Source organism: Oreochromis aureus, linkage group 6 (assembly GCF_013358895.1).
Source record: "Oreochromis aureus strain Israel breed Guangdong linkage group 6, ZZ_aureus, whole genome shotgun sequence".
Taxonomy (NCBI): Eukaryota; Metazoa; Chordata; class Actinopteri; order Cichliformes; family Cichlidae; genus Oreochromis; species Oreochromis aureus.
Window position 1 is genome coordinate 32,127,250 of NC_052947.1, and position 12,288 is coordinate 32,139,537.

At 40.5% G+C, this 12,288-nt stretch overlaps 1 protein-coding gene across 3 annotated transcripts in view; it reads left to right on the plus strand.

The window, feature by feature from the left end:
* Positions 1-4,275: 4,275 nt before the first annotated feature.
* The window catches only part of LOC120440577 (polymeric immunoglobulin receptor-like), a 29,244-nt gene continuing 21,231 nt past the window's right edge, over positions 4,276-12,288 (plus strand). Inside the window, exons 1-8 of one of the 3 annotated variants that reach the window (XR_005613356.1) lie at positions 4,280-4,874; positions 5,083-5,409; positions 5,954-6,274; positions 6,398-6,694; positions 7,561-7,620; positions 7,964-8,054; positions 8,149-8,222; positions 8,805-9,237. Coding sequence is in view for 2 of the 3 variants with exons in the window: in XM_039613276.1 (XP_039469210.1) it covers positions 4,712-4,874; positions 5,083-5,409; positions 5,954-6,274 (811 nt within the window). In the remaining variant the exon portion in view is untranslated. Of the gene's footprint in view, positions 4,875-5,082; positions 5,410-5,953; positions 6,275-6,397; positions 6,695-7,560; positions 7,621-7,963; positions 8,055-8,148; positions 8,223-8,804; positions 9,238-12,288 lie in introns of those variants that run through there. The other 2 variants (XM_039613276.1, XM_039613278.1) reach the window with 2 other exon arrangements.

The following is a 12,288-nucleotide window of genomic DNA, read 5'->3' on the forward strand; positions in this document are numbered from 1 at the left end:
AACTTCCGGTAATCAACGCACAACCTGATCGAACCGTCCTTTTTACGCACAACTACTATTGGGGATGCGTAGGGGCTCTCCGACTCCCTAATGACACCTGCATCAAGCAGTTCTTTGAGGTGTTGCTTGACAGCTTCTCTGTCACTTGGGTGGATGGGCCTCGACCGTTCCTTAAACGGCATGTCATCGTTCAGCCGAATGTGGTGCTTTACCACAGTGGTATGACCGTAAGACAGGTCATCAACCGCAAACACTTCTGAAATGGACTTGAGCTTGGTGGTAATGCGCTCTCTCCATTCTTCAGAGATGGGTGACTCATCAAGATTAAACTTTAGCTTCTCTCTATCAATACTGTCATGAGAAGAAGCATTTGAAACAGGCGCCAGGGGTGAAATGTGCTGGGCTACACATACCTGGGCAACTGTACTTCCTGGTTGCAATACAATACTGTGCCCACTCAAGTTCTGCAAGACGACTGGAACCTTACTCTTAGCTTTGTAAGGGATGTCTATCAAAGCAGTCTCAAGAAATAAACCACCGGGTAACTTGTGGTGTTCACTTGGTTCAAGGACAAAGCTTACGTTGGGAGTGTTCTTTCTCAGCCTAACATCACCAATTACACAGCACTTCTGGTTGGCAGGGATGGTGACCGGTACTTTCCCGTGCAACATTACTGGACATGTGTGGCAATCATCCATTTGTTTAGCCAAGTGCTGGAGAACCAGTGCTACATCTCTGGAACACAGTCTGTGAAGGAAATCTGGACCGTCACGTTCAGATAACTTATCATGGAGTCTCAACAGTGCATTAGTACCAATCAAAACTGGTATTCTGCTGTTAAAATGGCACTCAGGCACAACGAGAGCCAAAACAACCAACTCTTCCTCTTTGCCTGTAATGTTTTGTGGAAAAGTGACGCGGGTCTCAACATAACCAATGTAGGGGACGTGCTGTCCACCTGCGCCCTCAATCTCAAGTAACGCTTGAATGGGCTGAATGGGGAGATGTGCCAGTTTATCCTTGTGAAATGATTCGGAGATTGTAGTGACTTGTGAACCACTATCCATGATAGAGTCGCATTGCACACCCTCAACCAAAACAGAAGCTGAACAACGAGGACCTATTAGACCAGGTGGCAAGCGGGATTGGGAACCAAAATCTTGAACCATTGTCTGGGTCTTTATTTTGCTCTGAACACTAATGCTTTGGTCAATTGGGCCGGGACTAATGCTGGTCTCAGCTCCTGGGCGTCCCACAGCAGGAGCTGCTACAAGTTTAAAGCAAAAGGCTCAGTAACCTGTTGGGCTTGGAACCTTCCTTGCTTTTCCTTTAACTCAGCATTCTTCTGACGGACTAGTGTCTGGTTGGGTTCATTTGGGCATCGGCGGCAATATGGTTATCTTCACCACATCTAAAGCAGAACCACGCTTTTGGCATAGAGGGAACCTTAACAGGTCTCCTGGCACTGCTATTTCTTGCCGTTAGGGACGTCTTTGCCATCACTATTCTCTTTAGGACATTTTTGGTTCTGGGTGAGCTCTTTGAGTTGCTTAGACAACTCATCTATTTTACTTTCAAGTTTAACAGTTTCTTCTTGTCTCTGTTTTAACGCTGCACTAAGCTCACTGTCAAAAGGAGGATTCTTGGACTTTTGACTCAGTTTCTCTACCTGCCTTGAAAGCTCATCCACTCTCCTTTCAAGCTTAGATGCTTCGCTCTGTTTAGCAGTCTGTGTTGGAACGGGCTCATCATCATAGGAGGGTACATCAAAAATGGAGTGGGCATGTACAGCTGCCTTTGTAGCACCAAGATGTTTCTTCATCCTGTCTAGCTTTGCAGATCTACGACCTTCCTCGGTTCTCAACATAAGGAGTAGTTCTGGGAATGTTGGTGGACTGTTCTTTTTGTTCTCTAGCTGGAGAGCTATAATGAGACTCTGGTCCCAGCAGCCTCTAATAAACTCTGAGTAGGTGTTCGCTTAAGGTTTCAACAGAGACTCCCCCTCTAGAAATAGCTCGAGTGAGGAGGCTATGGAGCCTGTTCAAATATGCTGAGGGCTTTTCTCCGCTATTCTGATTGGAGCTGAGAAAGGTTGCAAATAACTCTTCTCCATCCTCCACAACACTGAAAGCGGAATCGAGCTGCCTAATATAAGCCCTGGGTGGTGAACTCACACCAAGCAGCTTAACAACATCTGCCGCTGGACTAAGCAAACTTTCAAGTATTTTCCTAACCTTTTGCACATCACTAAGAGAGGAATCACTGACAAGAAGGTCCACTTGTGTGCGCCATGTTTCGTAATCTACCTCACCATTGGGCCTAGGAGCACGACCAGAAAAGGTGCGCAGTCTGGTTTGTGTAGACCACGATGCTGTTGAGTCATTCCTGATAACGTGCTCAACAACAACCTTTTGAATCTGAGGTGGGTTAAGGAGACTGTGGTCCATATTAACAGGGTTCACCACAGCACTAGCAGGTGCATTGTGGGCCTGTGTGTAGTGAGTAGGTTCATCATGATCACTAGCTACAGTGTCATGGAGGGATGTGTCACCATCCTGAGCTGTGCGTGGCTGTGTGTCAGGAATCTCAGAGTTATGTCGAGCTTCTTTGACCTCACTCTGAATAACACTCAAGAAACCTGCTTTACCACTATCTCCAACAGCCTTCAGTTCTTCTAAGTATCTACGAGCTAACTCCTTGCCTACCTCTTCCTGAGCAACATCTCGAATGGTTTTGACAGACCAATCGATAGCAGGATCCTTGGGGCTCGGCAAGTCGCCTAAGATCTGGGGGTTGATCTTGGAAATGGCTTGATCGGACAAATATTCTACCAGGACTCTACCCTCTGGCTGGTTTGGTTCATCAGGAATCCGAACTATCCGAGAAACTTTACCATTAACTGAAAAACACTAGCAATATCATCATCTGTGTAAATCCTTCAATGCCAGTCACAAAAGTGAGCACTGGCCATCTACATCAAAACGTCTGCAAAGATCCATGTCCAACTCAATAGAGTCAAGGAAAAATGAAAAGGTAGGTATTGTGAGCTGGAAAGTCAAGGTGCTACTATTCACCAATCTCCTGGCTGGCTCGCCACTTGTAGCATAATCTGTACTTACGCCAATGCTTTAATGCTTGGAAATCAGGACTGTTGACCTTGGGCAGTTCACTAGGTGTCGGTGTCATCAATTTCACCCCCGATGTCTAGGCCCAGAATCACAGCTTCTCAAGAAATAGGTTACAAGAATTCAAATGTGTCCCAAATATCTGTATCCCATCAGAGGCTAGTTTAAGTAAAGGAGATTGGTAGTAGCTGCTCCACCACAGGAACAGTAAGGCTTCCAGCACACAATGGACACCACACTCACTTAACATAAACACATTTATTAAACACAATTTTAAATAATAAGCCCTTTTTTTCTGTAGTGTCTTTCCACTCAGTGTCCCAAGAAAAAAAATAAAAATAAACACAAATATGTATCCTTCAAGGTCCTTTGGCCAAAAGAAAACCACCTGAGCTCAGGGAAAAGTAAATTGCACTGTTGGGGCCCTTTAAATTGTTCCTACCGCTCTGTTGGAACGGTGTAGCATCCAATAATAGCATCCAGCAAGCAGAAGCATCCACCCGCAGCAACGACCATCTACCGGCCAGAGTCATCAGATGAGGACTTCCACAAGGCAGTTCATCCAGTAGGATCCAGGGTATCGAAAGGGCAAACAAACCAGCCAGAGGGGTTCATGTAATGGCGAATGGCTGTCAGATTCAGCTCAGCTTCACGCTCGTACCACTACAAGACTCCTTTTTCAAACAACATATTAAAACATTAGCTTCACATATAAAGGTTTTTAAAACTATTTACAACAACTCAAATGTCTACTGTACCCGAATTTCCAGCTCGCAGAGGGCACGAGAGCAGCATGCGCCTCATCGGACGAACGGAGGAAAAACTCTGTGGCTAAACTAGGGAGTGGCTATGCGCAAGGCACAGTGGTGCGTTCAGTGACTACCAAATAATCAGAAATCCCATACTCAAACAATGACCTGGGTTACACTTCCTCTCTTTCTTTCTCCCTTTCCTATCCCCCCCGTCATGTCTGTCCCATCTGTAACAACTGAAAATAAAATAAATAATAACAACAAAGTTTGATCAAATGGACCAATACGGCAATGCCATGATGATCCATTTGGCAAAATAAATCCATTTGGTATCCTTGTTGGTCTTCAGACAACAATTCTGACGGCTTAAGAACCAAATGGGACAGAGGGGAAAAAAAAAAAAAAAATATTTAGTTAAAGGCAAGGACTTCAGTTTGCATGTCTTTAAACGGTGGTATAAGATTATCTGCTTTTTCTGGTGCAGAATCAAATAACTGTTTAACTCTCATTTTGAATTAATTAATAATGGAATAACTGGTCTGTTAGTCTTTATTACAAGTATCTGTGCAAGCCCCAAAATGAAGATGATTTTTTTTTTTAACTTGTCATCATAAGACTCTATAAATTCTCCCCGTTTTGAATTAGGTTCAAGCTTTGGAACTGGAACAAAATCGGGGGATTAATCATGTTTTTATATTAAATTTCCTAAATCTCCTAACTCTTTTATTGGCAGTGCTGTTCTTAACACTTCTTGATTCTGAATACTTCTTTCACCACTAGATGGCCTATGTCAGCTATTTTACAAATTACTAAAATACATTTAGAGGAAGGGCCATGGAAGAAAGCGCCATCCCCTCTCTACTGATAGTTCAGCTCTGCACGTCCCTTCACATTGCTGTAAAAGACCACAGTGTCTGCTTAACATTTTCAAATCTTAAATTTCAATCAGCCAAAGCAAAGATGTGGAGCCTCCAAAACCTGCTTTTCATCCTCTGCAGTAAGTATTTTAAATGAATAAATAATTAAACATATAAAGGTCAAAGGCAGATGTAGATTAAACATTAGATTTATATGTTTTGGTATTAAGGAGCAGTATGCAGGACCAGTTATGACAGCTTAGATGACTGCCCTGGTCATCTGATTTCTTTTTACAGCTCTAACATTGCTTCAAATAAAACATAACATTTTTCACATTGTCTTTACAGTTACTCTGAGATGTGTGACCAGTGCAGTAGGGGTGATCGATGTGACTGGATATGTGGGGAGAGAGGTTAACGTTTCCTGCTCTTATAATGAGGGTTATGAATCTTATGAAAAGTACCTGTGTAAGAACGACTGTGGTAGTGACGATGTTCTTATTACAACATCAAACTCCTCGAAAAACAAATACAGGATCCATGATGACAAAACAGCACGAATCTTCACAACGACCATCACTGATCTTCAATCTACTGATGCTGGGAAATACTGGTGTGGAGTGAGCAGAACTGGGAATGATATCTACACTAAAGTCGAGCTGAAATTAGTATCAGGTAAATAAAGACATGGACAAGTTGAGTTGTACATTTAAAGTGATTAAAAATTATATAAAGAAAGTTAAATGTACTGCCATTACCAGCTATTTCTGCTGTAGAATCAACATACTGTTAAACAGTAGTTTAACTCAATACTCATTGGTTCAGTTTAGTACAATCAATCTTAAGATCCTATGCTGACATCGCAATGCTTAAGCCCGATGGATAAACATGTACAGACCAGTAACAATAAGACATAAAACACACTCAAGTAGATAAAATAATAAATGCAAACAGTAAATCCTCATATAAGCACTGCATGATGGAAAAAAGTCACAACTTTATAAGTGTATGTGAAACAAGCTATAGACATTAAATCAGTGACTAATGAGGAGATAAAATAATAAATGCAAACAGTAAATATATTTAAACCCTCATATAAGCTTGTATGTGAAGCAAGTGAAAGACTTTAAAACAATGAGCTGAATATGAAACTCTTGTGCTTCATATGTAACCATTTTTGGGCTGTAATACTTCTGGTGTTGTTTTACCTTCTTGACAGACAGCTGCTGTGACACTGTGACCAAAGTTCAAAGTTATGAGGGACACTCTGAGTCCCTCAGTTGTCAGTATGAGTCTCAGTACCAGAACAGTCTGAAGTACATCTGCAGAGGAAATCGGCCCTCCACATGTCTGCAGCAGGCACTAATCACCTCTGACAACAAACAAAATGGACGATTCAGACTTGATGATGACAAAGTGTCAGGAACATTCACAGTGAACATTAGCAGTTTGACTCGTAATGATTCAGGGTCATACCTCTGCGGTGTCCACAGAAACTCTGACCTGGATGTTTTCTCTGCTGTTGAGCTTAAAGTTGAAGGTGAGAGTTCATAGTTATACTTAATTACATCAGCCTGAATATATCAATGCTTTTTCCCCAATAAGCTCCAACAAGCTGAATATCTGGTGATTCTAAAATACCTTTGCTCATTCAATCTGACAGAGTGGTACTGTGTCAAATCAACTAAAATAAATGGTACTGCAGGACATCCACTAACTTTGCAGTGTCCTTATCCTCCACAATATCGGCATAACAGCAAGTTCCTCTGTAAGGGAGACCACCGTAACAATTGCACAAAGATGGCGGTGAGTCAAAGGAGGTTCACACTGCAAGATAATGCTACTTCCAGTTCTTTCATGATAAAGATCACAGCACTGGAAGCAGGTGATGCTGGGACATACTGGTGTGGGACAGACTCACAGTGGAGAGTTGGAAACTACACCAAGATTGAGCTGTCAGGTATGTTGTGAACAATTTTGTGTATATATAATCCAAGTAATAGATGTGTGAGCTGTGTGCTTGTTAGGGCTCAGTTCAGCTGTCTGAGGTGTGAACAAATGAAAAAAAACTGTATGAAGCTCACAGTAAGCACAACAAATAGCACCACAGAAATAGAACTACTGAGAACTTCACCTACTTGTTACTTATCAGATGAACGATGATCTGAAATCTGTTTTGGGGTTTGTTTTGCTGTATGTAAATCTCAGAATTTGTTAAGTTATGCAAGCTTATCTGCTAAAATAAGAATTTATAGCCACACTAGTACCATTTGACTGAAAGCTTTTGAGTTTTATATGTATCGCATATATTAACTACAAATATAAAATAGGAATCAAGCAAACCTTGAAAGTGTAACTATCGCCTGAGTATTAATATTGTGAAAACTGATACCATGGAATATATAATAATATTAACAATAACTTCATTTATGTAACACTTTTAAAAACACAGAGTTAAAAAGTGTTTCACAATTTAAAAAAAAAGATTGAAGATTGAGTCAGCCAAGCTGACTGACTGGGGAAGGCTGTTTCACAGTTTGGGCGCTACAACCTCAAAAGCATGATCACCTTTGGTTTTAAAAACAGAGCGAGTGACAAACATGACCAATTTAATGTCTATGAAACTCCATGAAATACAGTAACAGAAATAAGCACGGGTTTCTTGGTTGATTTATCTGTTTCCTGGTAATTCAATGGAGAAAACTTGAAAAAGTGTTTTGGTACAAACATTTGGTCAAATGACCCAGTGTTTTTGACTTTTTTGACTATAATCTGTCTTGAAATATAGTTGCTGAGAGCACTAAGAGTTTTTTTTTCCTCTTACAGTCTTTCTGCAGCACACCAGCACTGTAACTCCAGGCACCACTGTGGGAACAAGAATCCCAGGTAAAACTATTACAGATACAGAAAACACGTGTGTGTCTGTTAGTGTGTACTTCAGCTGATTGGTGTTGTGACAAGAAATACATTTCATACCATGAATTATGGTTAACATTTGGTTTTGGTTATGGCTTCATGGTTACATGAAGTGAATGTAAGTCAAGCCAATATGTTAAAGCATCTGTGGGTGTGGGCTCCAGTAACCACAGTTAAGTTATACACGTAACTTATAAACCGAAAATTATGAAACCATTGCGTAAGTCCACGGGTCTGCTGTTAGATCCATAAAAGATTGTTATTGAAATTATTGTGCAATTTTACTGTGTTCTGTTTTGGTTTCTATTTTCAGATGCAGCACTCTATGTGGTTTACACAGCACCCGTTTGCGCTGCTGCTAATGTGTGTTCTAGTAATTGTTTATAAGTACAGATGTCTCAAAGGTACTGTTACATTCATATACACACAGAGACCCTTAAACTCAGATATGCATGAAAAACTAGCATAACTACATCTAATGCTGTGTATTTTCTGAAGCTGATGAAACCATGAGCAAACATACACCCAAGGCAAAGAGCTCAAAGGAAGAGATGGGTGCAACAGGAAGCAGAGTAAGTCTTAGAGAAAGAGTCTAAATAGAGTTGTGCATCTATAACACACTCCACTATAAATAATTACAATAAAAGAAATGACTGATTTTACTCGTAGTCCAAACAAACTTTAACATGTAAAATTTATTTGGTGATTTAATTAAATAGGAAGGTGTAGTCTAATTGTTTTGAACAGAAGAGCTAAAAGAGAAGTGCACCCTTGACCTGTTTTCACTTCTATATCATAGTGTGACATTAACTGTACACTTTTAGCAAGTGTGTCATGGTGCATTGTTACATTGTAGCATGAAAGAGTGGCTATTGACCAACAGGCTGCACTTCCAGAACACTGACTATAGAATTTGTGTGCTGTTACATTTATTACTCTTAACGATAATTCCTTAAAAAAACGTTTACTACATTTTGGTTATTATAACCCTGGATGGACATAAATTAATACTGCAGCTTGACTTGCTGGAGGAAGCATAAGGCTACTTTGGTTGAAATGCCAGTGTATAGACATTTTTTTCAAAATGTTTCCAACAACCCAGGTCTCTGCAACATGTGTTGTTCATTGTTTACTGTGTGTTGATTCTTTTTTAGATTAATGGAAATCAAGAAAGTGTCTTGACCTACAAAAAGCAACGCGCCTGTAGCCACCATGACGATCCAGGTAGAAATGAAGAGGTCTATGCAAACATGCCCACAACAGAAGAAATCTACTGTAATGAAAGTTTCCATAATAGAAAAACATGAAATGAGTTCACAACTGTGGTCTGTATATTCCATTTCATTAGTATTCCTTAAAGTGTTCATAAAACTTTCTACTCTTTTTAAAATAAAAATGTAGAATTCTCCAAATGTAACTTATCAACATGAGTGTGAACTAAATGAAAAAGAAAAGTAAAATAAAATACAGTTTGGTGAAACATAATAATACATTTAATAGTACACTGATTTATATTCATCTTCATTTATTTTACCTAATTAAACTTTAATCACCACAACTGCTTTTCCAATTAACAGAGTTTTGTACCCCCCCCCCCCAAAAAAAAAAAGACAGACATAATTCAGAAGGGCCAGGACAATCAACTTCTTTCCATCCTTTTCAGTGTCTGGATATAACATATATATTCACTGGACTGTAGTGGAAAGTATATCACAGGGGTGCAAAGTGTATAAAAACCACACAGCACAGTTTTATACTACACCTTGGGAGTCGGTATGTTACTGTTGAAAGATTTTATTATGTTTATGTTTAGAAGTACATTTTGTTTAAGGTTTTCTAGATGTGTTTGCTCTTTTTTACTAGAGAAGTTACGTTGTGCAAGCTTTGTGTGCATTCCAGAGCTCTCTGACTTTCACACACACATCCTGGGAGCATGAGAGAGGTTGTACCTTCTCTTACTGATTTATGGTATAGGAGGACACCTACTCTGTATCTGTTTTAGTCTAAGAGCCTTTTGTTTAGATGGACCGCTAGACTCCTGGCACCAGCTTTGGGGAGTCTTCACGGGGTCATATCTCGACCCCACACACACACACACACACACACACACACAAGGTATACGTCATATGTTAATGAACCTATGCATATTCATGTAACCACAATAAAAGAGCAGTGTTACGGGAGAGCGGACGAGAGCAACTAAGGTCAAGCGAAGGAACGGCGCCTGTCCGGTTCTCTCCCGTGCACGTTAATTTGTAAAACCTGTCTGAGTGTCATTTATTCCAATCTGAGTTGCATTACAGGAAAACTCCTTACAGTTACTTAAAGGAAAAAGCATCAGAAGGTTCTCCAAGAACAAATACTTTCTTGTCTGTAGTCAAGAAAATAATAGAACGCTGAATTTGCCAGGATCTACTAAAGAAAACATGAAGTTCTTTTGTAAATTATGGCCACGTGGTAACACGGTGGTGTGGTGGTTAGCACTATTGCCTCACAGCAAGAAGGTCCTGGGTTTGACTCAGCTGACCAGGGCCTTTCTGTGTGGCGTTCGCATGTTCTCCCCGTGTTTGCTTGGGTTCTCTCCAGGTACTCCAGCTTCTTCTCACAGTCCAAAGACATGCAGTTATGGGTGTTAAGTTAACTGATGATTCTGGGGATGGAGACAATGGTTGTCTTTCTCTCTGTGTTAGCCCTATGATAGACTGGCAACCTGTCCAGTGTCTACCCTGCCTCTCGCCCTATGACAGCTGGGATAGGCTCCAGCAGGCAAACCCTGATGAGGATAAGCAGAACACAATGGATGGATGACCATTTTTAGAATAACAATAGAAGATTCACTACAATATGTTTATTTTCTCATGACGTGTAAATCACTGGTTGTTTTCTGTGTAAGAAAAACATGTTAATGATGTTATGAACATGTACAGTATATATCAGAAAGAGAAGGTACGACCTCTCACATGACCTTAGGATGTGTGTGTGCCAGAGCACTCTGGAACGCACACAGAGTCTTTGCAGACTACTAAGGATCAGACATTCTATCAATATGCAAAGATTATATATCTCTAAGCATTATTGATTGTATGTTTATAAGTACAAATGACAACCATAAAATATCACTCTAACACCATGAAATCTATAACAAAACCTTTGCTCTCAGCATCTAGAAGTATAGCAAGGAACCAAAGATGGTATTGCTGGTTGTGTTGCAATAGTAGTTCCAATCTAGACAGTGGTTGTGCCTTCTTCCTATATTTTAATTTTTAGTTAGATTCAGTTGACTGAAACAACAGTTTGGGAATCTTGTTGGATTTAAAATACCCCTTCAGTCGTGCCATGTTAGCATCAACATCATAGGCTGAAACATAGAGCAGAGCAATCCCACAGATGTGTGACTTGCTGTGGGCAATTTCTTTTAATGTCATTGTTGAAATAAAGTTGCTTTCTCCTACAGTTTTTCTGCAGCACACTCTGGGAACTTTGGAAACAAATAACCCAGGTAAAGCTATTAAAGATACAGTACATGTGCCTGTTAAAGGAATATCCCATCGTATAGTTGAATGGATAAATTCACGTATCTCAGTCTAAAAGGTTTGGGTTTTAGGACAGCTCCAAATCATATGTGTTAATGTGCCCACCCCAGTCTGACATCTCCGGCACTCGGGGGACTGTATGAGGTTCACCCTGTACAGTCTGTGTGGTGACCAGTAAATTCGGTGTAGTAATTTGAATTGGATTAGTCTCGTTCTAAGTTCCATGGACATCTTTTTAATGTTTTGCAAAATTGTAGTCCATTCCTGATCTGTAAAAACCACACCAAGGTCAGCTTCCCAAGGTAATCTGAGGGCGGGTAGCCCTTTACTCGTGCCCTTAACAACCCCTGAGTAATGACCGCATGACCTCCCCCAAAGACTTTCTTGATGTAGCTAAGATAGTCAATAGTTGGAGGTGGTGTGGAAGGAGAACCAAAGGTTTTGAGCAATAAATGCCGGAGCTGCAGATACCTCCAAAACTGACTCTGTGGCAACTGAAACTGTGCTTTAAGGTAATTAAAGGACTTCAGAGTTCTCCCCTGATACAGGTCTCCAAAACAAGTATCCCTCTCTGGAGTTAAAATTTAGTAGCAAGGCCACCTTCTTCCAGACAGTCTCCAGGAACTAAAGAATAGGGTGGGAGAGAGTTTGGTGGTTAAATCTGCATCTGAGGGAGTGATGAGAACAAAGTACTCTCAAGACTAAACCATGGGGGGGCTCGTTCTGGAGGGAGAGCCTAGTGAACTGTGTGTCTCAGACTGAAAGCATAATGGTAAAACAGTAAATTTGGGACCCCCAGGCCACCCGACTTCACTGTTTGCTGTAGCCTTTTAAGCTTTATACTAGGACATCTGTTATTCCATTTGAATTGATTGCGTAACCTGTCAAATTGATGAAAATATTTTGATGGGACTTAGCGGGAGTGTTTGTAGTAAGTAATTACATTTAGGAGCACAGTTCATTTTAATGATGTAAACTTTGCCCCAAAGGGTGAGAAACAAAGGGGACCATCTAATTATGTTGGTTCTGAACTTGTCAAATAGAGGTTCAAAATTAGCCTGAAACATGTTAGATATGTAATGCCCAAGTATTTAATACCACTCTG